The following is a 27,460-nucleotide window of genomic DNA, read 5'->3' as shown; positions in this document are numbered from 1 at the left end:
ACAGATAAATCCATAATTGGAGTTTAATATCTCACCTTCCTTAACTCATAGAAGCAGACAAAAATATCAGTAAATATACAATAAGATCTGAATGCCACCATCAACCACCTTAACTAAGTTGGAACATACAAAACATGACACCCAACAACAACTGTAGAATATATACTTTTCAAAGGGCACCTGAAATACTCTCCAAGACAGATCATATCCTAGTCATAAAACAAGTCTTACTAACTTGAAAACAATTGAAACATACAGAATGTGCTCTCTGGCTGTAAGACAACTAAATGAGTAATCTAGAAATGTCCCAGTAATAAAAAATTGCCTCGATGATTTAAAAAATCATTTAAAATAGATACAGAAAACAAGTCAAACAATGGAGAAAATGAACAATGCCAAAAGCTGCTGCTTCGTAAAGATTAATAAAACTAACAATTCAATTCCTTGGCAGAAATGAAGAAAAAGAAATATACAAATTATCATGAATTAAAAGATACCACTACAGATCCTACAGACATCAAAAGGATAATGTATTTTCAACAACTTTATGTTAATAATTTCAACAACTCAAAAGAAATGAACAAATTCCTCAAAAAGCACAACTTACCGAAAAACTGACACGAAATGACATAGGGAAACTGCACAGTCTCATAACTAATCAAATAAAATAAATTACTGAAAACATTTCCACAATGAAAACTCCAGGGGCAAAATTGTTTCACTGGTAAAGTAATACTGGCCAGGCACAGTGGCCCACACCTGTAATCCCAGCCACTCAGAAGGTGAGGCAGGAGGATCACTTGAGCCCAGGAGTTTGAGGCTGCGTTGAGCCATTATTGCAGCAGTGCACTCAGCCTGGGTGACAAAGTGAGAGACCCTGTCTCAAAAAAGAAAGAAAAAAAAAACTATATAATACTGATCTTACAAAAATACCAATCTTATTCTTTAGGAAAGTAGAGAAGGAACACTCCACAACTCATTTTATAAGCCCAGCATAACTTGATACCAAAACCTGACAAAGACATTAAAAGAATAGAAAATTACAAACTAATATCCCTCATGACAGAACTTTAAAACATATTAACAAATTGAGTCTAGGCATACAAAGAGGGAGGGTTTATTCTAAGAATGCAAGGTTGATTTAGCATTAAAAAAAAATGCAATCTATTATCAAAATAAAGGAGAAAAATAATATGAACACAGATGTAGGAAACCACTGAACACAATGCAATACCCATAATTTACAAAAACAAAAAACCCAAAGGCTCAGCAAACTAGACACAGAAGGCAACACATCCTCAACCTGATAAAACAGCATCTCTGAAAAACCCACAGCTGACACTTCATGCTGACACATGAAACATTTTCTTCCTAAGATTAGAAAGAACTTGAGGTTAATATTATACTAGAAGTATACCACAGTGCAATAAGGCAAAATACAAATAAATAAATAAAAGGCATGTAATCTGAAAAAGACAATGTAAAACTCCTTATTTACAAACTACATAAGGGTTTATGAAGAAAACTCTAAGAAATCAACAAAAACTAGTAAAACTAATGTATTCAACAAAGTGTCTGCTACCACTGAACACAAAAAAATCAACTGTATTTTTTTTTTTGAGATGGAGTCTTGCTCTATCACCCAGGCTGGAGTGCAGCGGCGCGATCCTGGCTCATTGCAACCTCCGCCTCCCGGGTTCAAGCAATTCTCCTGCCTCAGCCTCCCAAGTAGTTGGGACTACAGGTGCATGCCACCACGCCCGGCTAATTTTTTGTATTTTTAGTAGAGATGGGGTTTCACCAATGTTAGCCAGGATGGTCTCGATCTCCTGATCTTGTGATCCACCCACCTCAGCCTCCCAAAGTGGTGGGATTACAGGCGTGAGCCACTGTGCCTGGCCTCAGCTATATTTTCTATATAATGACAGCAAACCCTTAAAAAATAAAATTGTTCTTAAAAATCAATGTCATTTCTAATAGCATCAAAAAACCATAAAATGCCTGAGAATAAATTTAACAAAAGACATTCAGGACCTCCACATGAAAACTCTAAGTAAGACACTGCTGAGAGAAATGAAAGCCCTAATAAAGAGATACACCAGGTTCCTGGACCTAAAGATTCAAAATTAAGGACTAGACATGGTGGCTCATACCTGTAATCCCAGCACTTTGGGAGGCCAAGGCGAGCCGATCACCTGAGGTCAGGAGTTCGAGACCAGCCTGGCCAACATGGTGAAACTTCGTCTCTACTAAAAATACAACAATTAGCAGGGCGTAGTGGCCCACACCTGTAATCCCAGCTACTTGGGAGGCTGAGACATGAGAATCACTTGAACCCAGGAAGCAGAGGTTGCAGTGAGCTGAGATCATGCCACTGCATTCCAGCCTGCGTGGCAGAGTGAGACCCCATATCCAAAAAAAAAAAAAAAAAAAAACACACCACCAAGTTTCAAAGTTAAGATGTCAGGTGGGGTGCAGTGGCTCACGCCTGTAATTCCAGCACTTTGGGATGCTAAGGTGGGCAGATCACAAGGTCAGGAGTTCGAGACCAGCCTGGCCAACATGGTGAAACCCCGTCTCTACTAAAAATACAAAAATTAGTTGGGCATGTGGTGCGCGCCTATAATTCCAGCTACTCGGGAGGCTGAGGCAAGATAATCACTTGAACCCAGGAGGCAGAGGTTGCAATGAGTCGAGATCATGCCACTGAACTCCAGCCTGGGCAACACAGCAAGACTCTGTCTCGGGGGAAAAAAAAAAATTAAGATGTCACTTATCTATGTTGATACAGATTCAACATAATCCTAACCAAAATGCCCGCAGGCCTTTTGTAAATACTGACAGGTTGATTCTAAATTTATGTGGAAACAATCTTGGAAAAGAACAAAGTTGGAAAACTTACACTACTGAAATTTAAGATTTACTATAAACCCACAGTGTGGTATTGGCATGAGGAACAAATAGATCAATGGAACAGTGTCCAGAAATAGACCAATGCTTTTATAGTCAATTGACTTTTGGCAAAGGTTCCAAAGCAATTCGATAGGGAAAGTAAAGTCTTATCAACAAATGTTGTGGAGAATTGGCCATATGGGAAAAAACAAACCTTGACTCCTATCTTATACCATATAGAAAAATTAATCCAATGTGGATCAAAGACCTAAAATTAATAGTTAAAACTATAAAACATCTAGGAATATCTTTACCACCAAGGGGAAGCAAACATTTTTTAAACAGGACACAAAAATAATAACCACAAAAAAACCCAAATTTGTAAATTAAACTTCAAAATTCAAACTTCTGCTCATTAAAAGTGTTTAAAAAAAATTAAGACAAAGAATACAATAAGGAAATATATTTGCAAAATAAAAGTTGCAAAGGATTTGTATCCAGGGCTGGTATCCTACCACTCAATTTTTTAAAATTCAGATACCAAACAAAGGACAATATATCAGCTGTCAAATAGCACATAAAAGTGTGTTTATCATCATTAGTCATCAGCAAAATGCAAATTAAAAGCACAGTGAGATACCACTAAACACCCACTAGAATGACTAAAATTAAAGACAAACACGTTCAAGGCTGCAGTGAGCTTTGATCACGCCACTGCACTCCAACCTAGGAAACAAAGTGAGACCCTGTCTCTTTAAAAAAAAAAAAGATGAACACCAAAATGTAAGATCCAGACCTACCAAATTCTCACACACTGCTGTTGGGAACGTAGAATGGCACAACCACCGGGGGAAAAGGTTTGGACAGGTCTTAAATACTTAATCCTATGTCTACCCTTTGACCCAACAATTCTAGATATTTACCCAAGAGAAACAGAAGTATGATGTATATAGTGGGGCTTTTGAATGAATAAACAAATTACAGTATATTGATGCACTGGAACATATCTCAGCAACTAAAAGCAACTGGCATATAAACACTGATGAATATGAAAACCACGCAAGAGTAAAAACTGTATGACTCCACCCATCTGAAGTCTGTTAACTAGGCAAAACTAATCTAGGGTAAAGTGAATCAGAAGAGCAGCAGGCCCTTGAGCGGTCGCAGGGCAGAGCACTGGAGAAGCAATGAGGAAGCCTGCGGTGGTGAGGGAAATGTTCTCTCTTTCTCTGGATATGGATGTGTGCGATATACACGTATCCATTTATAAAACTCTACAGGTAAAATGTGACATGGGTGCCTTTCACTATAATTAAAATCTACCTGAAAATAAATAAAAAGAACTATAAAAGACAATAATCAGGTTGGGGGATGGGGAGTGGGTGGAGATAAACGAATAAGAATGGCAGAACAAGCTGGGTTTGTGGCACCCGCGTGTAGTTCCACCTACTCCGGAGGCTGAAGAAGGAGGAAGAGTTTGAGGCTGCAGCTCACCATGATGGACCCTGCGAACAGCCACTCCACTCCAGAATGGGAAACACAGCCAGACTCTTTCTCTTTCCTTTTTTTTGAGACAGTGTCTCGCTCTGTCGTCCAGGCTGGAGTGCAGTGGTGTGATCTTGGCTCACTGCAACCTCTGCTTCCCAGGTTCAAGTGATTCTCCTGCCTCAGCCTCCTGAGTAGCTGGGACTACAGGCACGCGCCACCACGCCTGGCTAATTTTTGTATTTTTAGTAGAGACAGGGTTTCACCACATTAGCCAGGATGGTCTCGATCTCCTGATCTTGTCATCTGCCCACCTCAGCCTTCCAAAGGAATTACAGGCGTTAGCCACCATGCCCAGCCTTCCTTTTTATCTTTATATTTTTTACTGCTCCTTGCAGAGCAGGGCTAACCCATAGGCAGTATGCCCAGAGTAGCTGAGACCCTGTCTCTTGGAAAAAAATTAAATCAAAACAAACAAAAACCGAATGGCAGAACATTGGTACTTATTGAACCTGAGTGATCAGTGGTTGGGAGCTATTTTCTTTTTTGTTTAAATTTTGCATCATCAATAATTTTTAAAAAGTTAACAATAAAACTCTAAGATCAAGACTAAAGACTAAAAGAAGCTAATGGCTTGGCCAGGAAGGAACCGCTAGTTGGGGAGTAAATGAGGAAGGAGGGCACATCAGGGCTGCTTCCCTGTCCTGCTCTTCATCCCTGTCTTGCCAAGGGAAAACACACAGTGGTACCAGGGGGTTTCCATCCCTGGTAAGCAGAGATGGACTTTGGTCCTGCCCATCTAAACCACCCGTGCTTCTCTGCCCACCTGCCCAGCCATCATCGGCATCGGCGTCCAGATCGTCAAGGCCCTTCAGGTTTTCCGCATTGATAATGGTGGGCCGTGGTGCCCGCTCCACCAGCTGCCTTAGTGGGCGTAGTGGGCGAGACAATCCCAGCCTGTTTTCTTTTCTGATAAAAGAAAAGTAAAGATGATGGAATCATGTCCAGTATACAGACGGAAGCAAAATCAAATACCTTTCCAAAAATAAATTCCACACTGCAAAGGTTCATGTTTGATTTAATATTTCTATCAGTTCCTTTAAAAGACATATATAATGAGCAAATAAGTACATCCCAGAAAGAAGTTCTGCCTTGTCCTGCAGTTTTACATGCTGGTTGCTAAGGCCTAGGGCAGCAGCAACACACACGTGCCAGAACTTCAACTCTTCCAGGCACTTGAAATCATGACTCAATCTGTCATCCAGCTCCAAATCCCAGCCACCACCCCACACACCCTGCCACGCTGAGCTGGTTAAGTTCTCTGTGGTCTCCAGGAGACACAGCACTTCTATTCATCAGCCCCTCATCCTGACCAGAATCACCACCGGACTCATCTCTACACACGTGACTGTAATGCAATGGACTCACCCGTCTTGGTCATTCATCTGGAACTGTCTAAAAGGAACTCGAGGTTCAAGGCGGAGCTGAGGAAGGGGAAAAGAGCCTCGTTCCACTGTACCCTGGTTTTCTGATGACTTTGGCGAACACATCTGAAACATAACATCAATGAACAGGATTTGCTGGTAACGGCCGAAACTGCAATTTCCACTTAAATCAGAATGTGTTTTGTAAAGTGGAAAATGGGAAAAAGAAACAGGAAAGTCTTGGGGTTTCCTAATTAATCCTACCACCATCTCCCCCATTTCATTCCTGCTGCCAGTAAGTAGACTTGGGGACCTATGTCAGGGAAAACCTGCCTCTCCTGTTTCTAAAGAACCAAAGGCTAAAATCATATCCACATCACCAGGGAAAGAAGCCAGAGGCCCTGAAGATTTAAAAAGCATGGAGAGAAAATGCAAAACGAGTGGAAGCCTCGGAAGTAGGGTAACAGGGCCAAGAGGAGACCCTAAGGGGGACATTCAACCACTTGACCTATCTGCTGGACACAATCCAACTTCATGGGGGGGGGGGGAAGTACACTCTGAAGACTTACAAAAGCAGGAAGCATGTCATGGTATGTAGGTGGGTGGTATACATTTCCCATGAACTGTGAAGCCCCTTTTCGGACAGGCTGAGCCGGGCGGAGAGAGGGGTCCTTAGAATCGCTGGTACATGCCGAGGAGGGGGCTCCATCTCCCGTACTCGAGTTCCTGCTGCCCAGCTCAGTTGGGGAGGTGCTCAGAGACGTGGCAGAAATTATGTGTCGCCCACCGCCCTCCCTCCAGCTTGTCACATCTGGAAATTGAAAGGGGGCAAAAGGGGAGAGGGAAGAGGAGGGGGAAGGAGGGATCGTATGAGGTTCTGAAGGTCAAGGGACTCCCTCCTTCACCAAAAAAATAAAATGAAAAACAAAAAACACCAAAAGTGAAGAATTGTTAAATCTGTCAGGGAAGGGTGGGGCAGACCCCTGGCCAATGAGGATGAACTTGCTGAGGGAAGTCTGACTGTGAAATAAAAAATGAGATCTACTCAGAGAGAAGGCTTCATCAGTAAGTAACAATCACCACCCTTCCCCCAAGTCTCACAACTCAGAGAGATGAAGATGGCCCTGATGAAACCAGCCTTGGGTCATTCCTTCAACAAACGCTGACCAGCTCACTTAGGGTCAGCACTGGTCTACACATTAACACAGGAGCGAGTTCCGGGCACAGTGGTTTCAGGCTTTGTTTAGCAGTGGCACCTTTTAATAAAGATCCCCCAGCCCACAAGACAGGCAAGGCGCAGCTGCTGTCCTTCCAGTGGAGGTGTGGGGCACTTGCGTAGCTCACAGATGGAAACCTGCTGAAATGATGCTTTCTATCGCCAAATGTGGTAAGATCGGGTGGAAATTATTAGAGGCCAACAAGAAATCAAATGAGACAACAGACCGCTGTTTTCGGTCACCTTTTGGTTAGAAGTTGAAGCACAAAGGTCTCTGAGTTACACGACCCTTAAGGGAAAGAGACCCAGGACATGTCTGATCCCAGCTCTTCAACCCCTTTGCTGTGTGATTTGGGGCAAGCCGAGGTCACCCCTCTGTCCATGTTTTCTCACCTTCTCCAATGAGGAGATTAAACTGATGCTTAGAAGCTTCTTCTGTGTCTACATTTTTATAGTCCCACAAAGCAGCTCATCTTAATTAATCCCAGAAAGACATAATTCATGTCCCTTAAAATGAAGCAAACAGGCCGGGCGCGGTGGCTCACGCCTGTAATCCCAGCACTTTGGGAGGCTGAGACGGGCGGATCACCTGAGGTCAGGAGTTTAAGGCCAGCCTGACCAACATGGAGAAACCCACCTCTACTAAAAATACAAAATTAGCTGGGCGTGGTGGCACATGCCTGTAATCCCAGCTACTCGGGAGCCTGAGGCAGGAGAATCACTTGAACCCGGGAGGCGGAGGTTGCAGTGAGCAGAGATCGCGCCATTGCACTCCACCCTGGTCCACCCTGGGCAACAAGAGCGAAACTCCAACTCAAAAAAAAAAAAAAAAAAAGAAGCACAATAAACCAGTCCTCTGTGGGCCACTGGAAAGGCAGTGAGTGCTGGTTTAAGTAAGACACATCCACAGTGATCACTGACTTACAGGACATCACTTATGACTTGAATGGGAGAGGCCTTGGGGATACATCAAGGCAAGCAAACAAAAGGCCCTCGCAATTTAAGACCTGATCAAGTCCCCTGGACTACATGAGCCACTTCAAAATTCCTGAGTAGAACATGTGGAAAATCGCATTCCTAAACACCACCTTAACCTCCAGCCACCCTCGGCTTCCAAGGAGAAATTTCCAGCAAGTGCTACACAATCCTGCCACTTCCCCGGCCCGACCTAAGATGAGGGGCCAGTAGAGACCAGTGCCAGGCTGATTTATGTCACAATTCCCAGAGGAATGGGTTAAAAATACAAGTCCTAATTGGGCTGGGGGAGGGGAGGACTGGAAATCAGACTCATTCACAAACTCCCCAGTGATTCCGACTAGATGCAGCTAGGATTGGGAGCTTTAGAAAACAAGCTCTTGAACCGGGGACCTAAGTTAATTGGTCCTTTGTCCATCCTTGCCACAGCCACCAGGCACAGCAAAACTAACAACTGGATGACAGAGGAGGCGGAGACAGGCCTGGCCCAACCCAAGAGACAAAAAAAGGCACAAGGCCCAATCCAATGGCCTAGGCAACAAGTCCAATGGATGCACAGATCACGTGGCAAGCCAAAGAGCCACGTTTCCAGCTCGAACTAGAGACCCCAGTGGCATCAGCACCCTTTTAGGAGTGCAGAGAGATGAGAGGAGGAAGTTCTGTGACTCCATCGAGTGCCCAGAGGCTGCAGTCACTTACTCTGAGGGCGGAGGCTTGGTCCTGGCCCATACGACAGATCTAAGACGCCCTTTTCTTTGCCAGCCTTGTCCTGCCCTCCAGCTGCTTTCAGCGTCGGAAATTCCTCGGGAGAGAAGGATAACAGTCGGCTTGAGCCCCTTAAACCTGTCAAGAAGACGGGGTAGACATGGAGGAAGTGAGATGGAGTCAACAGTCGTCTGCTTCCCAGCTGCACACCTTGAAAGCCATGTTGCCTGGAAGTGGGCTTTCTAAGGGAGCCTTGTCACAAGGGTGCTCTGTGCTGGCAGATGCCACGAGGGCGCTGAGGGTGGCAAGGGAGACTGCTGCTGACAGCATCATGCCCCTTTCCAGCTGACCTGCAAGGACCAGTGCCTGCTTACAAAGGGAATAAGGTAAGACATCACAGCCACTCCAGGCCACAGCAGGGAAGGTTCTTCTGACTGCCTGAGGCCACAGACAAGCACAGCCTCCTATAAAATCAGCTCAGGGGAGGCCAAGTACGCAACTGCTTTCCTGGGGAGGCAACACCTACAGAGTGTGCTGCCATCCCTGCCCCAGGCCACCCCAAAAGGATTAAGATGCTGCTTTTGCCTGGCACAGTGGCTCACACCTGTAATCCTAGCACTTTGGGAGGCCAAGGTGGGTGGATCACTTGAACTCAGGAGTTCAAGACCAGCCTGGGCAACATGGCAAAACCCTGTCTCTACCAAAAAATACAAAAAATTAGTGTGGTGGCGGGCGCCTGTAGTCCCAACTACTCAGGAGGCTGGGGTGGAAGGATCACTTGAGCCCGGGAGGTGGAGGTTGCAGTGAGCCAAAAACGTGCCACTGCACTCCAGTCTGGGTGACAAAGTGAGACCCTCTCTCTAAAAATAAAAAAATAGGCCAGGCGCGGTGGCTCACGCCTGTAATCCCAGCACTTTGGGAGGCCGAGGTGGGTGGATCATGAGGTCAGGAGATCGGGACCATCCTGGCTAACATGGTGAAACCCCATCTATACTAAAAATACAAAAATTAGCCAGGCGTGGTGGCGGGCACCTGTAGTCCCAGCTACTCGGGAGGCTGAGGCAGGAGAATGGTGTGAACCCAGGAGGTGGAGCTTGCAGTGAGCCGAGATTGTGCCACCGCACTCCAGCCTGAGCAACAGAGCGAGACTCCGTCTCAAAAAAAAATAAAATAATAAAATGCTGCTTTCTACCATCAAATGTGGTAAGATCAGGTGGAAATTAGATTTATACACATGAGTAACTCCTCATTCACCTGTCCTTCCGCATTTTGTACTAAGTTCCTTGAGCCCTACAAGGCCAAACATTTCACTCTTATAATCCTGGGAACAGTTTATTTCTTCATTCTTTCATTCATTCCTTGACATTACAACCTGCTTTAGAGAAGAAGCCTTTCCTAATGTTGTTCCCTTACACAGAACTTAGCACAGAGGTTCTGCCACCATTTTTGGATGAACAGATTAAAAATGGCACATGTCTTTTGATCTGGAATATGCAGCACACTCCAGACAGGAGCAATCTAGGAACAGTGGCGCCACTACACAACAAATGGCCCCCTGTGGAATGCCTTGTTCCCTATACAGCTAAACCCAAATCTTCCCCTAAGTAGTTTAAATTATTCTTAGCACCACTGATCCATAGGGCTGTTCACTAAAGCCGACTGTGCCGGAAAGGCATGGCTGGATCACCACACAGGCACGTGGCAGCAATTCGCGTGCCACTCCCTTAGTAAAAAGGTCCAGGGTCAAATAAACCTGATGGTAAGACTGGACACCATTCACCAATGACCAACCAGAGATGGACTCCAAGTGTCATGAAGGAGCTCTGGTGCTCTGCAAAGGGGGCTCTGACTCAGAGTCGCTTCATTATGGTAGAAGGTCACTGGCAAGAACCAAATAAAAACTGTATTTTTAAAATACAGTATAACCAGCCTGGACAACATGATGAAAACCCATCTCTACAAAAATCACAAAAATTAGCCGGGCATGGTGGTGCATGCCTGTAGTCCCATCTACTTGGGAGGCTGAGGCGGGAAGATTGCTTGAGCCCAGAAGACTGAAGCTATAGTGAGCCAAAATTGCACTACTGCACTCCAGCCTGGGCAACAGAATGAAATCCTGCCTCAAAAAAGGTAGACTTGAAATTAGGAAAAAAACCCAGCACCTGTCCAATATTGCTGTTCCATCTCTTTCTTCTGCTTCAAGAATCATGAAGATATTATTGTAAGCATGAATTAATCTTACTAAGGATACAGAGTAGGAAAAAAAATCTCACACCAAAATACCAGTATTCATAAGGTCCCAATGTTTTATGATGTTCACCTGCCATCTGTTCTCTGCCATGAGAAACTGAGGCAGGAAAGTAAGGGGGCTTCTTCCAAGATCACAGGCTGAGCCACTGGTGGGGCAGCAGCTGGTATCTGAGCCTCTGACCTCTGCCCAAACATGCAATCAGTTCTCCTGGGTCTGTTTCAGGTGACCTATCAACTGAGTCTATCAATTCAGGAAAAGTCCTTTTGAATTCCAAAGAGTCATGAAAACACTTGTGGGCAACACCCTCAAATCCTCACACTCCTGACAGTGTCACAGATGCGTGACTCTAGCACAAGAGGGGGAGCTGAAACTGACTTTTATACTTGGCCCCCACCCTGCCCAGTGCGTCGATTCTGTGGGTTGGCAGGTTTCTGCCTGCAATTATTTTCTTTCTTTTTTAAAATTTTGTGTAGAGAAAGGGTCTTGCTATGTTTTTCAGGCTGGACTTAAACTCCTGGGCTCAACCAATCCTCTCACCTTGGCCTCCCAAGTAGCTGGGATAACAGGTGTGTGCCACCACGTCCAGTTTAAAATTATTTTCTCCATCAAGCTTTATTGTGATAGTTACATTATCTATATTTTTTACAGGTAACACAATGACATGGTTCAGAAGTGAACACCATGTAAAGGTAGACACAGAAGCCTTCCTCTCACCCCTATGCCCATTTGCCCCCTTCTGACTCCCTCAAAAAACTGGCAGTTTTCTGTTACCTTCTGGAGATTTTTAAACAAATATATATACATCAGTATACAGATGGGTGGCTTTTAAAACATGCATATACAACATTTTTTAGAAGTGTATTTTTCCACACTCCCATTTTCTTGTTTTGTCTTTTAAGATAGGGTCTTGCTCTGTCACCCAGGTTGGTGTACAGGGGTGTGACCACAGCTCACTGCAGCCTCCACCTCTGGTGCTCAGGTGATTCTCCTGCCTCAAGCCTCCCAAGTAGCTGGGACTACAGGTGTCTGCCACCACACTCGGCTGATTTTTTGTATTTCTTGTAGAGACAGGGTTTCACCAGGTTGTCCAGGCTGGTCTCAAACTACTGGACTCAAGCAATCCTTCTGCCTCGGCCTCCCAAAGTCCTGGGATTACAGGTGTGAGTCACCATGTCCAGCCCTCATCCCCATTTTTTACACAAATGGTAAGATACTATACATACCGTTCTGTACTTTTTTTCACCTGGAGATCTTGCCAAATCAATAGAAAACTTCTGCTTTTTTTCTTTATAGCCAAATCACATTTCATTAAAGTACCATAATTTTACAGGCATTTCAAGGGACTGTTTGCCATCTTTTGCTATTATAATGTTGCAGTGAATAATCTTATGCACAAGTCATTTCACACATGGGCAAGTATAATTTGTAGAGCAATTTCCTCAGAGTACACTTGCTAGGTCAAAGGGTATTATGTGTTATTATTTTGCCAGGCAGTGCCAAACTGGCTTCCATAGGAGTTGGGCCAATTTATACGGAAGTTTTTCTTTTAATTTTTGTAGTTCTTTTTAAATAAAAATTAATATATTCTATCTACTTTTAAAAATTCTAACCTTACGGAGGCTGCAGTGAGCTACTGTACCACTGCATTCCAGCCTGTGTGACAAAGCAAGACTCTGTCTCAAAAAAAACAAAAACAAAACAAACAAAAAATTCTAGCCTTACAGAAATATAAGATATGGAAAGCCAAAGAACCAGTTACAAGTCCAGTGAATGCTCTTCATAAAGCATCTTCAAAGACCCTTTTGAGGTCAGGCACGGTGGCTTCCGTCTGTAATCCCAGCACTCTGGGAGGCCAAGGTAGGAGGATCATTTGAGCCCAGGAGTTGGAGACCAGCCTGAGCAACATAGTGAGATCTCATCGCAATCAATCAATCACTCAGTCAATCAATCAATTAATCAGTAAGCCAGGTGTGGTGGTGCATGCGCCTGTGATCACAGCCCCAGCTACTTGGGAGGCTGAAGTGGGAGGATCTCTTGAGCCTAGGAGTTTGAGACCAGCCTGGGCAACATAGTGAGATCTTGTCTCTACTCAGAATGGAAAAAAAAAAAATCAGCCAGATGTCATGGTACGCACCTGTGGTTCTAGCTACTCAGGAAGCTGAGGTGGGAGGATTGCTTGAGCCCGGGAGATCGAGGCTGCAATGGGCTATAATTGCGCCACTGCACTCCTGCTGGCACTCGATCTGTACCCTCAGCCCCTTGGGAGAAGCTGGGGCACTGAAATTCAATTGGCACATTGACTGATCGGTCATTTCCCGTTGGAGACTGAGGGAAGAGCCTTTGAGCACAGGGATTTCAACCCATAAGGGGCAGGACCTCCTAGGCATGGCAGGCTGGGGGTGAGGTTCAGGTAACGAAGGATGTGCAGCTGGTTTTCTAATACAGGCTACTAAAGACCAAGTCTGGTGAAGCCTTGGCTGGCAGGGGTAGTGCAGGAAGCAGAAGGCGATATCAGGATGGTGGCAAAGGATAATAAAGGGCAGCCAGTGCTGCTTTACAGGAGAAAGTGAATTGTGGGCTTTCCCCAGTACATTCCTTTGAATCATCTGCCCACACCACGACCACTCTCCTTCCCACTTAAAGCTGCTGCCTAGTTTGGTCTGAAGCACAGTATGCTAGAAACATTCAAGCTATCATCAAAAATCAGAAGAGCTCACGTAGAAAATTCGGATCTTTTGGTTCTCTCAAGAACATCTGCTGACCCACATTCTCCAAGGACTGTGGGGGCTGGAGGGCAGCCTGGATGCACAGAACTCACCCAAACTGCTTTAGCCCACTATTCTGGGCCTGCCTCGGAGGCCGTGTGAATGTGTAATTCTCATGCATTTATTTTTTAAAACTCTGAACACTGTTTCCTTCAGTCCATCGCCCTCATCTTTCTCCTGAGCTACTCCATGGAAGCAGCACAGTGTGCTCCGCTTCCAGGGAGCTTCCTGTGTGTTGGGCGCAGCGCTTCTGGTAACATCACATAACCCTCGGAGTGCTCAGATAGAACATCCTCCAGGCGGGCCCCTCCAACCCCAAGGCCAGCTTCTTCATCAAACCAAGACACACCATGTGACACCTCCCTCCTGTGACCACAGGAGGTCCCAGAAGAGAGGAAGCGGATGGTGTTGGCAACACCGCGGAGCAAGTAGGAGCCCACCAGCAGCACAGCCCAGTCAGCACTCCTCTGTCTCAGCAAGAGCACACATCCAAAGAAACCAAAGAGCTGGCACCTCTACAGAGTCAGTGCCCGCTGTGCACAGGCAAGGGCTTCACAGACAGTACCTCTTTGTGGAAGAGAGTCCTCAAAGCTTCTGGGTGCCTAGACCCAACCAGACATTCTGGAAAAGGCATTCACCTCCCCCTCCCCAGCGTCCCCAAACACACACGCACACGTGCGCACTTACCACCTTCGTGTCCTACTGGCTTTCCATTCAGCTGTGCCCATGACTTTGGTCCACCTGGCACTGAATTTGTATTCTGAAAGAAGGAAGAGAATCAGAAGAGGGCCAGCTCCCTTATTCCACTGTACAATAACAGCCTATTACAACAAGGTGCTGAGAGGCCAGCACCTTAGATTCCAACCCTATACGGATCCATCCACCACCACTTTCTGGGCAGCAGCAAAGCCCTGAACCTCCTCTGTAATGCACACTCCACACAGCGGTCCCAGGGACCAGAAAATGCCAGGCCCACTCTACAGACAAGGAGCAGGATTTGGGGAGTGACCAGCTTCAAGTCACACAGACAGTGACACAGCAAAGCCAGGACCCAAACCTGTTTCTCTCCATTTGGTGCTCTGGAACCTCCCGTGTCCACATAGAGCTACTTTATTTTGCTCCAGAGACAAAGACTAAGGCCCAGTTCCGGCATGTGTCTTTAAAACTGCGCAGCTGCTAATGAGGAATGTGAACACGGGAAGGCCAACATGCCAGATCTTGAGCTGGGTGGGCCGGCTGCAGCACTTTCTGTAGTGACTGTGACTCTACAAGGCACAGCTCCCCTCCAGAGAACCCTACGAGGTCACCTCTGATGAAAACTCGCCAAGGTCAGCATTAGGCGAAGCACACCCAGCCTGACTGAATGCTCACCACACCCTGGGAAGGTTCTAGTCAAATCCCCCACTGAGGCTCAGAGAAGAGTGACTGAGTCAGATGCAGAACAGCAGGACCAGGACCAGTCTCCAGCCTGCCTATGTCCAGTGCCCTTTCGAGTCTCTAACCACTAAGCTCACCCGTCTTTTCCATTCAACTAACATTCATCTCACAGCCTTCCTCTTGTAACTGAAAGTGAAAATACACAAAACAAAGCTGCTGCTTTGTGAATTTTCCCCACTTACTGGTAGATGTTCTAAAACTCGCACAACACTGGGCGCCCCTTCTTACCTGCCCCTCACATATGAGAGAAAACCAGGTAGCAGCAAAGAAGCACTGAGCACTGGATAAGGTGACCCCTGTGCCAGTGCCAGGATAGGTTCCCCTTCCTTGGCATAGTGCTGCCCCTTCAGCAATTCATTCAAATAGATGCCCAGGACCTCACCCACAGGCCCCAGTGGTGGGGTCTGGGCACATACATCTTGAACAGGCTTCAGAGGCAAATCTGATCTCTCAGCTCTATCAGCTCACTCCTTTTCTTTCAAATTCTGGGAAACAGAAAGGAATTCAACTCTAAATACTCTGACTAGCCTACAGGTCCCAGTGGATTTAGGCCAACGAAAAGGGCGTCTTGCATGATTATAGACCTCTTTTCTTGTCTTTAATTTTAAAAGCACGGTTCAGTGTTAGGTGGGGAGAGGGTGTCTTGGCAAAGCCACAGACTTCCCTGAGTATGGTTAAAGCAGAGAGGAGATGACATTTGAGACTTTATATTGCCCATGCAGCAAAGCAAAACCAAAATATGTTCATTCCCGCTGTCAAGAAAGCTGGTGAATACGAGATATCTACATCTACTTTTCTTTTCATCTTCTAAAAAATTCATAGACTTCTCATCTAGATTTCTAGTTCTGGCTAAGTATATCCTCCTGCCAATCTCTGGAAACCTGTAGCCAGGCACTGATGGACTGAGTGTGTTATGAGCTCTTGCTTGGTGAAATCATTACTTTCTGCTTAGAAAAACACTTAAAACACATCAACAAATAAAGGATTGTAGCTCGTATTTCCCAAAGTGTGTTCTGAGAGACATTAGTCCCTAGAGACATTCGGTGAAGAAATGTTTCCTGGGACAAATAAATTCAGGGACTGCTGCCCATTACACCCTCTTCTCAGAGAGTCACAGTAGGTATTAGCATATGAAAGGCACTGAGAAGTACCGCAGTAAAGGAGCTCTCTTCATTTTGTTTTTCAAACTCACCTGGTCAGTGAACCTTTTTGTGACCTGCCACTTTTTGTCTTCTTGTGACCCAAGCTTCCATGGAGCTCACGTGATGCTTCCATGGAGCTTCACCCTGAACTAGTCTGCAGTCCAGCCTGAGTGACCCTGCCTCACGGTAAATCAACAGGAACCAAAGTAGGTGCCTGTATCCTAGTCTGTATCTGAGGTCTTTTTCCAAAAGTTGCAGATTAAATTTCTTAACCAGTGACCACGAGAGTTTCCCATGCTGGTTTTCTAAAGTCACTCATCGGGTGTGCCTCTGGAATAGACAGGTCATGCACAACCACACTTCTCAGTAGCAACTCCTTCCATTCCCCAGCAACAAAGAGATTTAGGGGCTACCATGCCCAGGAAACAGTCGGGATGGAGTCCCAGCACCTACCTCCTGACTGATTGACTGTGTCGGTTTCTGCAAATTGGAGACAGATTTCTGCAAACCCGGCTGCGGCAGCGACTCCGGCGGCTGAGAGGCCGTCGCACTGGAACTAGACAAAGGCAGGGCAGTGGGGTCAGGCACCACACAGAGTGCGCTGGCCAGGTCTCTGCGTTCTCAGGAGCCACAGCTGTTCAGCTGCTCACAGGAAGCAGACCTCCTCTGGCCAATAAAAATACGACTTTCCCCAGTAGATTCTTATGCTGGCAAAAACTAATGAGAAAACAAACCATGCTTAAGTTCTAGGCACTGACATTTAAAATTAGCACAAGACAGTCCTCTGCCTTTTTCTTTTTTTTTTTGCAACGGGGGGTCTCACTCTATCACCCAGGCTGGAGTGTAGTGGGGTAAACTTGGCTCAATGCAACCTCCGCTTCCCGGCCTCAAGCAATCCTCTCACCTCGGCCTTCTGAGTAGATGGGACTACAGGCGTGAGCCACCTCGCCTGGCCTTTCTTTTTTTAAAAATGAAACTTTTCTGCCTTCTTGTAGAGCCTTCTGTCTGCAAAAACTAAAAGCTCACTGTAAACAATGCAAATGAAGGATTTGCCAATAGGGAAACTGAATCACTGGAATGAAGGGCTTGTGCCCCTTACGCCAGACCCAGAGCCCATACCTACTCAGAGGGCTGACTTTTTAACCTTCTCTGAGCTTATAAAAGAAATACATGCTCATAGTAACAATAAACTTATAAATAAAACTAGGTAACAGAGAACATCATGATCTCATCATCCAGAGAGAAACTCCAAGCAGACTTTTCTATACCTGTTAATACAGTTTTGTTTGTTTTTAACCAGCAGAGTTTTACACTGCAGGAATATAGTATTTTTCTAACAGAAGTGGAGTGACCCCATACATAAAGCTCTATGACTTTTTTACTTCATGCATCTGAACATCTTTTCATCAACATAGAAACGGATCTTTCTTTTGCTTTTAATGACCACACAACACAACTAGACAGGCCGTAATTTAACCAATCTCTCATATGGGTTTTTTCCCCTTACAGATACAACTGCAATAAGAATTTGTTTTTTTTTTTTTAATTTTAGATGGAGTCTCATTCTGCCACCCAGGCTGCAGTGCAGTGGCATGATCTCAGCTCACTGCAACCTCTGTCTCCCAGGTTCAAACGATTCTCCTGCCTCAGTCTCCCAAATATCTGGGATTAGAGTTATGCAGCACCACGCCTGGCTAATTTTGTATTTTTAGTAGAGACGGGGTTTCAACATGTTGGCCAGGCCAGTCTCGAACTCCTGACCTCACGTGATCTGCTAATTTCAGCCTCCCAAACTGCTGGGATTACAGGCGTGAGCCACTGCGCCCGGCCTACAATAAGAATTTTTTTTCTTTTTTTTCGAGATGGAGTCTCGCTCTGTCACTCAGGCTAAAGTGCAGTGGCATGATCTCGGCTCACTGCAACCTCTGCCTCCCGGGTTCAAGCGATTCTCCCGCCTCAGCCTCCCAAGTAGCTGGGATTACAGGCGTGCACCACCACGGCCAGCTAATTTTTGTATTTTTAGTAGAGATGGGGTTTCGCCATGTTGGTCAGGCTGGTCTCGAACTCCTGACCTCAGGTGATCCGCCCTCCTCGACCTCCCAAAGTGCTGGGATTACAGATATTAGCCACCGCACCCAGCCAAGAATTTTTTTTAATACATATCTTCACACCCTTTTTCTGTAAGTAATTCCATGGCATACGACCTTAGAAATGGAAATGCTGGATCAAAAGATATTTTGAAGTTCAAATGATTGCCAGGCTGCCCTCCAAAAAAGGCTGTGTCAGTGAATTTACACTCCACAGGTGAAGTGATGAAATCAACAAGAAATGGCCAAATGAAGGTTTCTGCTCTAACTCAGTGCTCCAGTCACTGTAGGCAACTTTCCACTCAACAAGATTCAAGGAGGGCAGCCACCCCCCTGGTGGGAACTCCTCCAATACAAGTGGCTTATCTGTAAATGGAAGCCAAACTCTATACAGACACCCTCTTCCAAGATTCACCTGACCTAGGCAAGTCACTATTCGTGATTATTACAAACAAAAGGCTACTGATCGGGTTCTTACATCTCCTTCTACCTAAAAGAGAAGCTTCCAAGTAGTCGCACTTTTGTGTTCTCCAAAACTCAGCACTGAGTCCCCACGTTGTGGGCCCACTTGCCACCTGATACCTGGGTGGGAGGATGTGGCCTGGGGCAGCAGAGAACTACATGGGGGTCTGTGCCTTCACCAACACTCCATCCTCACCTCTTCCCCGGCGGACGTGCTCCAGCACAACTAGCCCTCACTGGAGCCACGAAGGCAGAGTAAAGGCTGGATAACAGGAGGGAGTAATGCTTTGTCCTCTCTAGAACTTTTGGTGGTGCAGAGGATTTCAGTCCTTCCATTAAAACGTGCAATATCCATTTCGTTCCAGAGCTCATGGTGTGAATGGAATGAGTACCATTTGAATGGAATGATGTCAGCAGCCAATATCTGCCCCTCCTCTGTGCCAGGTTTAGGCTAAGCACTTGACCTATGCTAGCCCATCAATGCCTCATGGATACCTTGTAACCACCAGCAGAGCCAGGTATCTTTCTTATTTCAAGGGGGGTGACACTGAGGCTCAGAAGTCAAACAATTCTCCAGGTTCCATCAAGCTAATAAGTGGTCTAGCTGGAAACCACTTAGGGCTGGCAGATTTCAAAAGTCATGCTATACCGCCCATCAATATGATCCCTAAGCAAACTCTTAGAAACGTTTTAAAAATAACTTCTAAGGCCCTATTTTGATTACTACTTTATAATCATCTAGATGAATAACTAGCTGACTCTCTACATCCTGTCTGAAGTAAATACAGGCAACAATTTTACAAAAGCTGCCATGGTCATTTCCAGCACAGACTTGAAAGAAAAGGATGCTGGGGTCGGCAGGCTGAGATCTGGGTCCCTTTTACCGTCTGGTTTCCTTCATCAGCAGGGAGGCCACCAGAGATGCAGGCCAGGAGGGCGCTGCCGCCAGACAGCTTTGTTCACATTCCTTAACAGGCAAACCCCAGCAGCAGGTTTCTGTCTGCCAGCCTCAGCAAGGCCTTGTCCCTCCCTGAACACATCCCCTTCCCTGAATTGTCTTAGCACTGGCTAAACACTCAGAGAGGAGCAGTAGGAGACAAAGGTGCAGCCATCCAAGTGGGCCCCAGGCAGCCAGGCCCTGTGTTTTCAGCCCACCACACAGGGGCTGTTTCTCTGATTGACAGCACCGTGCCACCCTCTGCCCCCTAGGGTTTCTGTAAGTACTGTGCTGGCAGGAGGTGAGCCTCCAGGGAGGCTGCAGTACAGCGATCCTGGAGGATTCTGTGCTGCTCTCACTGATGACTGGGTCTGTTTAGAGCAACGGCAGAAGTCTCCTCTGTCTGGGAAGCTGCTGGGCCGACGGTTAGGGAAGCTGCATGATTCTCTGCCAAGCTCAGCTCACAGGGACACCCGTCACCAGGAATGAAGTCCTGAAGCCCCAGCTCTGTCCACAGTGTTTCTTACAGGAATTGGCTCTGAGTCATTGCATAAGCTCCTCTGGGGTGATGAGGCCCTTCCTAATAAGGCACAGGGGGAAACTGGTCATTGGGGACAAGGTTGTCCACAGATGTGCTGCTCCATCGGCTCTAAAAGCCAGAAAAAATGAAGGCATGGAAAAAGAAACATACGAAGCACCAGGGCAGGAGAGGAAGCAGCTTCATTTGCATCTCCCAGTTTTCCAACTCTGCCACTGCAAGACTAGCGCTGCAGTAGCCAAAGGGTTAGGGTTAGTTTGCCAAAGGAAAGGATGCCGGGACCATACCTGGAGTGCCAGCTCCCACTCACCACCCACTTCCTCCGTTTACCTCTTTGGGTCTTGCTGATCCTGCTTGTTTGCCCATCCCGTCCCGTCCTTGGGTACTATCACGATGTTGGGGTCGTTTCCTTTGTTTTCAGACTTCAAGCTTGGCAGGTTTGCAGGCGGTGGCATGCGCCGGGCTGCAGCAACTTTCCCAAGACTCTGTAAGCCATGTCTAGGAATAACTGCAGGGAGAGGGGCACGGAACAGACACCGTGCAAAAAAGATCACAGAAGGAAAGAGGCCTGATGCATTCAGCTGTTCGTTCAAACTCTAAGTGATCATAACAAAGCTAACGAGACAAAAAACTAAGGGCAGACCAGCAGTGGGACAAACAAGTGTTTGGTGTCACTTTAGTCACTTTACAAGCTCTTCACTGAAGACTACAGGGACAAAGGAGCTGCTAAAACCTGTACAAAGGCTTCCATTTCACTGGTGGGCAGGACAAGGCTCGCAGACTTTACAACATGGGTGAGGAGCCAGGCCCAGGAACCTCCAGCTTACAGAGGAACCACCTCTCTGCAAGTTGAGACAGCTCTGGTCTCATTACAGGACTAAAGGGACAGCCTCTGCCTAGATCCAAAACAAGACCGAACAGGAGCCCTTCGACATTCACGAAGTCTTCATGGGGTGTGAAAAGGATCAACATGAATCTTTCCAACAAATTCCAGAATATCAAGAACCCTGAAAGCTAAAAAGGCTGATAACACACCAGGCGTGGTGGCTCACACGTGTAATCCCAGCACTTTGAGAGGCCGAGGTGGGTAGATCGCTTGAGCCCAGGAGTTCGAGACCAGCCTGGGCAATGTGACAAAACCCTGTCTCTACTAAAAATACAAAAATTAGCCAGTCTCATAACCCAGTCTCTAAATAAATAAATAAATTTTAAAACAAAATTTAAAAAATTCTTTAAGGATGGCCAGGCTCGATGGCTCACGCCTGTAATCCCAGCACTTTGTAAGGCCAAGGCGTGCAGATCTCCAGGTCAGGAGATCGAGACCATCCTAGCTAACATGGTGAAACCCTGTCTCTACTAAAAATACAAAAAATTAGACGGGCGTGGTGGCGGGCGCCTGTAGTCCCAGCTACTCAGGAGGCTGAGGTGGGAGAATGGCGTGAACCTGAGAGGCGGAGCTTGCAGTGAGCTGAGATTGCGCCGCTGCACTCCATCCAGCCTGGGCGACAGAGTGAGAGTCTGTCTCAAAAAAAAAAAAAAAAAAAAAAAATTCTTTATTAAGGATAACACTGGCCGGGCGCAGTGGCTCATGCCTGTAATCCCAGCACCTTGGGAGGCCAAGGTGGGTGGATCACCTAAGGTCGGGAGTTCGAGACCAGCCTGACCAACGTGGAGAAACCCCATCTCTATTAAAAATACAAAATTAGGCTGGGCGCGGTGGCTCACGCCTGTAATCCCAGCACTTTGGGAGGCCGAGGCGAGCGGATCATGAGGTCAGGAGATCGAGACCAATCTGGCTAACATGGTGAAATCCCATCTCTACCAAAAATACAAAAAATTAGCCAGGCGTGATGGCAGGCGCCTGTAGTCCCAGCTACTCGGGAGGCTGAGGCTGGAGAATGGCATGAACCCGGGAGGCGGAGCTTGCAGTGAGCCACGATCGCGCCACTGCACTCCACCCTGGGTGACAGAGTGAGACTCCTTCTCAAAAAAGAAAAACAAAAAACAAAAAGCAAAATTAGCTGGGCGTGGTGGCACATGCCTGTAATCCCAGCTACTCAGGAGGATGAGGCAGGAGAATCACTTGAACCTAGGAGGTGAAGGCTGCACTGAGCCGAGATCACACCGTTGCACTCCAGCATGGGCAATAAGAGCAAAACTGTGTCTCCAAAAAAAAAAAAAAAAAAAAAAACCGGATAACACTAATGCCTATTAAGTCCCATTCTACCCATCAGGATAAAAATCCACAGCTTTGGCCAGGCGCGGTGGCTCATGCCTGTAATCCCAGCACTTTGGGAGGCCGAGGCAGGTGGATCACCTGAGGTCACGAGTTTGAGACCAGCCTCACTAACATGGGGAAACCCCGTCTCTACTAAAAATACAAAAATTAGCTGGGCATGGTGGCACACACCTATAATCCTTGCTACTAGGGAGGCTGAGGCAAGAGACTCGCTTGAGCCCAGGAGGTGGAGGTTGCAATGAGCTATCATGCCACTGCACTCCAGCCTGGGTGACAGAGTGAGACTCTGTCTTCAAAATATATATACATATATATACATATATGTATATGTACGTATATATATACATATATATACGTATATATATATATACACACACAAACACACACACCTCTATAGATATCTATAGACAGACATATAGATATCTACAGATAGATATATAGATATCTACAGATAGATATATAGATATCTATAGATATATCTCCCCAGCTTCAATAAGGTAATAGATGAAGAAAATTTCACTAAAAGAAGAGTCAGAATGCTCAAGGCTCTGAAATCACACCTCAAGTGGGAAGTAGAGAGTGATTCTACATGCACGCCCAGAAGCCTGGTGTGCACGGACCACATCTGTCTAACCAGGTGAGGGACTCTGGGTTTCTGGGATATGTCACTCGGAGAAGGTTTGAGGAACTGGCCTTCAACCCCGGGCCTTACCTGAGGATCTAATCGCGTCTACTGATTTTCCTTTATACTTATCAAACAGGCTGAGAGTCGAATACTTGCTTTTCCCATCCTTGCCCTTGGTAATTTGCCCCAAACGATCGGACATTGCGATGAAATGTCATCTAGTAAGGAAATTTTTCTCGGCACCGCTCCCGATCTGCCTTTGAAATAGAGAAGGAAAAAAAAGAGAGAAAAAAAAAAACAAGAGTGTCACTCCAGCAGAACCTCTGATCCAGCAGAGTGAATCCTTCACGAATCATGGATCTCCTTGAAGATCTGAAGATGGCTTTGGACTGTCCTTAGAAAACTGCTCTCACCACCCACAGGCTGTTCATTCACATTAACAGGGCATTTTGTAGACACCCCGAAGCGATCTGTGGAGTATCCCCCCAACCCCCACCTGCTGTTAATTCCTCTCACTCTGAGTTGGCTGGAGTCTACTGCACACCAGCCACACTGACATGTAAACTTCAACAGAGCCCTCTCCAAGTCAAGGACAGCTCAAGATGGAAAAATAAATGCTCAGTACTTATAGCACATCCATGTATAACACTGAAAATAAGGCTAGCAGAATAGAGGAGGTACACAACCCACTTACACCATGGCTGTTCATCTCAAGGACAAGCAAAACCAAATCAAAGGAGGGCAGCCAGAGTATTATCCTTCAGAAATAATCAAGTATATGCACTTTTCAAAATAAACAACAAGTACCCAGAGAGAAAACATCTGCTTAGGCAACAAAAGGGCTCTCTAAAGTACATACATGGAAAACAGAAAGCAAGAACTCCCCAGGGCTGTCAAGGGAGAGGCCACATGGGGGCTATGCCATCTGCACTTGCCCCTTTGAAGGGACAACCTTGAAAAGACCTCCAAGAAAGAAGCTTCCCTCCTCTGCCACTTTCTAATGTGCTACAGGTGTCCGTGAGTCTACTAGTGCTCTCCTCATCAGTTCACTCACTCACTCACTCACTCAAAATACTAAGCTGGCTGGGCGTGGTGGTTCACGCCTGTAATCCCAGCACTTTGGGAGGCTAAGGTGGGCAGATCACTTAAAGTCAGGAGATCGAGACCTGCCTGGCCAGCATGGCGAAATCTTGTCTCTACTGAAAACACAGAAATTAGCCAGGCATGGTGGCAGGTATCTGTAATCCCAGCTACTCAGGAGGATGAGGCAGGAGAATTGCTTGAACCTAGGCTGCAGTGAGTCAAGATTGCACCACTGCATTCCCGCCTGGGCGACAGAGCGAGACTGCGTCTTAAAAAAAAACACAACAAAAACAAATACTAAGTGCCGACCAAGGGCCTGTGTGCCAGGCACTGAGGACTAAGAGCTTCACTGCTTTTTATTCCATACACAACCTTGGCAATAGGTTCTAAGCTTCCTTACCAAAAACCAAAAACACTTGATGGGCTCAGTGGCTCATGCCTATAATCCCAGCTACTCAGGAAGGCTGAGGTAAGAGGACTGCTTGAAGCCAGAAGTTTGAGACCAGCCTGGTCAACACAGCAAGACATTGTGTCTAAAAAAATTAAAATAGGCCGGACGTGGTGGCTCACACCTATAATCCCAACACTTTGGGAGGCTGAGGTGGGCAGATCACCCGCGGTTTGGAGTTTGAGACCAGCCTGGCCAACATGGTGAAACCCCATCTTTACTAAAATTACACAAATTAGCCAGACATGGTGGTGCATGCTTACAATCCCAGCTACTCAGGAGGCTGAGACATGAGAATTGCTTGAAGCCGGGAGGCAGAAGTTGCAGTGAGCTGAGATTGCCCTACTGCACTGCAGCCTGGGCGACAGAGGGCGGCTACATCTCAAAATAAATAAATAAAAATAATTAGCAGGGCATGGTGGCATGCACCTGTAGCCCCAGCTACTTAGGAGGCTGAGGCAGGAGGATCACTTGAGCCCAGGAGCTTGAGGCTGCAGTGAGCTATGATCAGGCCACTGTACTCCAGCCCGAGCAACAGAGCAAGATCCTATCTCTTTAAAAACAAAACTTGTAGGCCGGGCACGGTGGCTCACACCTATAATCCCAACACTTTGGGAGGCCAAGGTGGGTGGATCACGAGTTCAGGAGTTCAAGACCAGCCTGACCAACATGGTGAAACCCCGTTTCTACTAAAAATACAAAAATTAGCTGGGCATGGTGGTGCACACCTGTAATCCCAGCTACTCAGGAGGCTGAGCAGAACAATCTCTTGAACCCAGGAGGCAGAGGTTGCAGTGAGCCGAGATTGTGCCACTGCACTCCAGCCTGGGCGACAGAGCGAGACTCCACCTCAAAAAAAAAAAAAAAAAAAAAAAACCACTTGTATAAGTGATCATCACTTCTTACTGGAAAACAAAGCTAAAGCAATAATTAAGGCATATGTTTAACATGTCCTAAATGACATAATGGCAACAACTACAATTCCCCATTTTACCACTGACTGGTAAAAGGCACTTGGTAGTAGCTGCGGAAGCAAGGTTTGCCAATTCACCATCTTGTTCTGACACCATGCAGGCCAGGAGGAACACATGCGATGTGGTGGGGGGCAATCTGTACCCCAAAGGATGATTTTAAAGATAAAACTCTATATTATGGGCCAGGTGCGGTGGCTCACTCCTGTAATCCCAGCACTTTGGGAGGCCAAGGCAGGTGGATCACTAGGTCAGGAGATCGAGACCATCCTGGCTAACATGGTGAAACCCCTTCTCTACTAAAAATACAAAAAATTAGCCAGGCGTGGTGGTGGGTGACTGTAGTCCCAGCTACTCGTGAGGCTAAGGCAGGAGAATGGCGTGAACCCGGGAAGCGGAGCTTGCAGTGAGCTGAGATTGTACCACTGCACTCCAGCCTGGGCGACAGAGCGAGACTCCGTCAAAAAAAAAACAAAAAAACACACACACACACACGACTATATTATGATCCAAATAAAACATAGGGAGTGAAAATCAATTACAAACAGGGGCCAAAACAAGTGAGACAAAAGACGCCAACTGAGCTGGTGCCATGTCAAACGTGCAAGTGTGCAAACCATCCTTTCATTCATTTAACAGGTATCGACTGATACCTAAGATCTGCCAGTCACTGAGGGACAGATCCGCATGCAATTCGTATCAAGAAATGCTCATGAAGAACGCAGGACAATGGATGCCAAGGGATAAGCGGTCATAAGTCCAATCTGTATGAGCAGGGGACACAACCACGGGCCGACACTGCGCCTTTCTTCAAGGACATTCTCCTCTCCGCCCCACGTGGCTTCAGCCATGTTGGCTGGTTACTTAACTCCCTTCCCTCACCCAAATCCCAGTTTATTCAGCTGCTGCCATGGGCCAAGGAATACCAGGGTGTTTGCAAATGTGCAGGAGCATTTTTGATGTCACAATGATGGGAGTGCCGCCCACATTCAGTGGCCAAGCCCAAGGATGCTGAATGTACTAGAGTGTGTAGGAGAGTCTGGCACAATGAAGAAACATACCAGCAAAAGTGCTTCCAAGCACTCACTGCCGCCAAGTTACCTGCCAGCAGCTGCTTGACCCCAGCAGCCCTCCCCAGAGTTCGCCTCCTGCACTGGAGCAAAGGGCAGCAATGCTCAGAATGGGAGTCAGTCCCACGTGCCCAATTCTGATTGTGGTGCCCATGACCTGGCTGCTTCCTTGCCCTGGGGTCCATGGGCCATTTTAAATCTCCCTCCCTCAGGCTAGGTCCAGTGAGTTGCTGTCCCACTCCCCAAAAGTCATAATTAATAAGAGCATCATTCTCTGGGCTAGATTGCAAGCCTCTTGAGGGCAGAGCAAGATCCTGTCTCAAAAAAAAAAGAAAGACATGGCAAGATTTCACATTGAATGATTTTTTTTTTTTTTTTGAGACAGAGTTTCTTTCTGTAGCTCAGGCTGGAGTGCAGTGGCACCATCTTAGCTCACTGCAACCTCCACCTGCCAGATTCAAGCAATTCTCCTGTGTCAGCCTCCTGAGTAGCTGGGCGTAATTACAGGTGTGTGCCACCAAACCCAGCTAATTTTTGGTATTTTGAGTAGAGACAAGATTTCATCATGTTGCCCAGGCTGGTCTCAAACTCCTGGCCTCAAGTGATCCACCCACCTCAGCTTCCCAAAGTGCTGGGATTAAAGGCATGAGCCACCGTGCCTGGCAACATCGAATGATTTCTTAAATCAAATGTGATTTTTTTTTCTTT

At 46.4% G+C, this 27,460-nt stretch overlaps 1 protein-coding gene across 24 annotated transcripts in view; it reads right to left on the bottom strand.

Moving 5' to 3' along the window:
- Positions 1–27,460, bottom strand: part of PRRC2B (proline rich coiled-coil 2B) — a 127,167-nt gene that overhangs the window by 46,925 nt on the left and 52,782 nt on the right. For 20 of the 24 annotated variants that reach the window (XM_054500087.2, XM_063649963.1, XM_063649961.1 and 17 more), the window contains 8 exons: positions 23,268–23,437; positions 20,647–20,824; positions 16,746–16,848; positions 14,401–14,473; positions 8,692–8,835; positions 6,371–6,612; positions 5,806–5,927; positions 5,204–5,346 (listed from right to left, as the gene is read on the bottom strand). In XM_054500087.2, coding sequence (XP_054356062.1) covers positions 5,204–5,346; positions 5,806–5,927; positions 6,371–6,612; positions 8,692–8,835; positions 14,401–14,473; positions 16,746–16,848; positions 20,647–20,824; positions 23,268–23,382 — 1,120 coding nt within the window. In that variant the 5' untranslated portion in view covers positions 23,383–23,437. Of the gene's footprint in view, positions 1–5,203; positions 5,347–5,805; positions 5,928–6,370; positions 6,613–8,691; positions 8,836–14,400; positions 14,474–16,745; positions 16,849–20,646; positions 20,825–23,267; positions 23,438–27,460 lie in introns of those variants that run through there. The other 4 variants (XM_054500086.2, XM_063649962.1, XM_063649964.1 and 1 more) reach the window with 2 other exon arrangements.

Source organism: Pongo pygmaeus, chromosome 13, assembly GCF_028885625.2.
Source record: "Pongo pygmaeus isolate AG05252 chromosome 13, NHGRI_mPonPyg2-v2.0_pri, whole genome shotgun sequence".
NCBI classification, from domain to species: Eukaryota; Metazoa; Chordata; class Mammalia; order Primates; family Hominidae; genus Pongo; species Pongo pygmaeus.
This window is presented reverse-complemented; position numbering and strand designations above follow the sequence as displayed.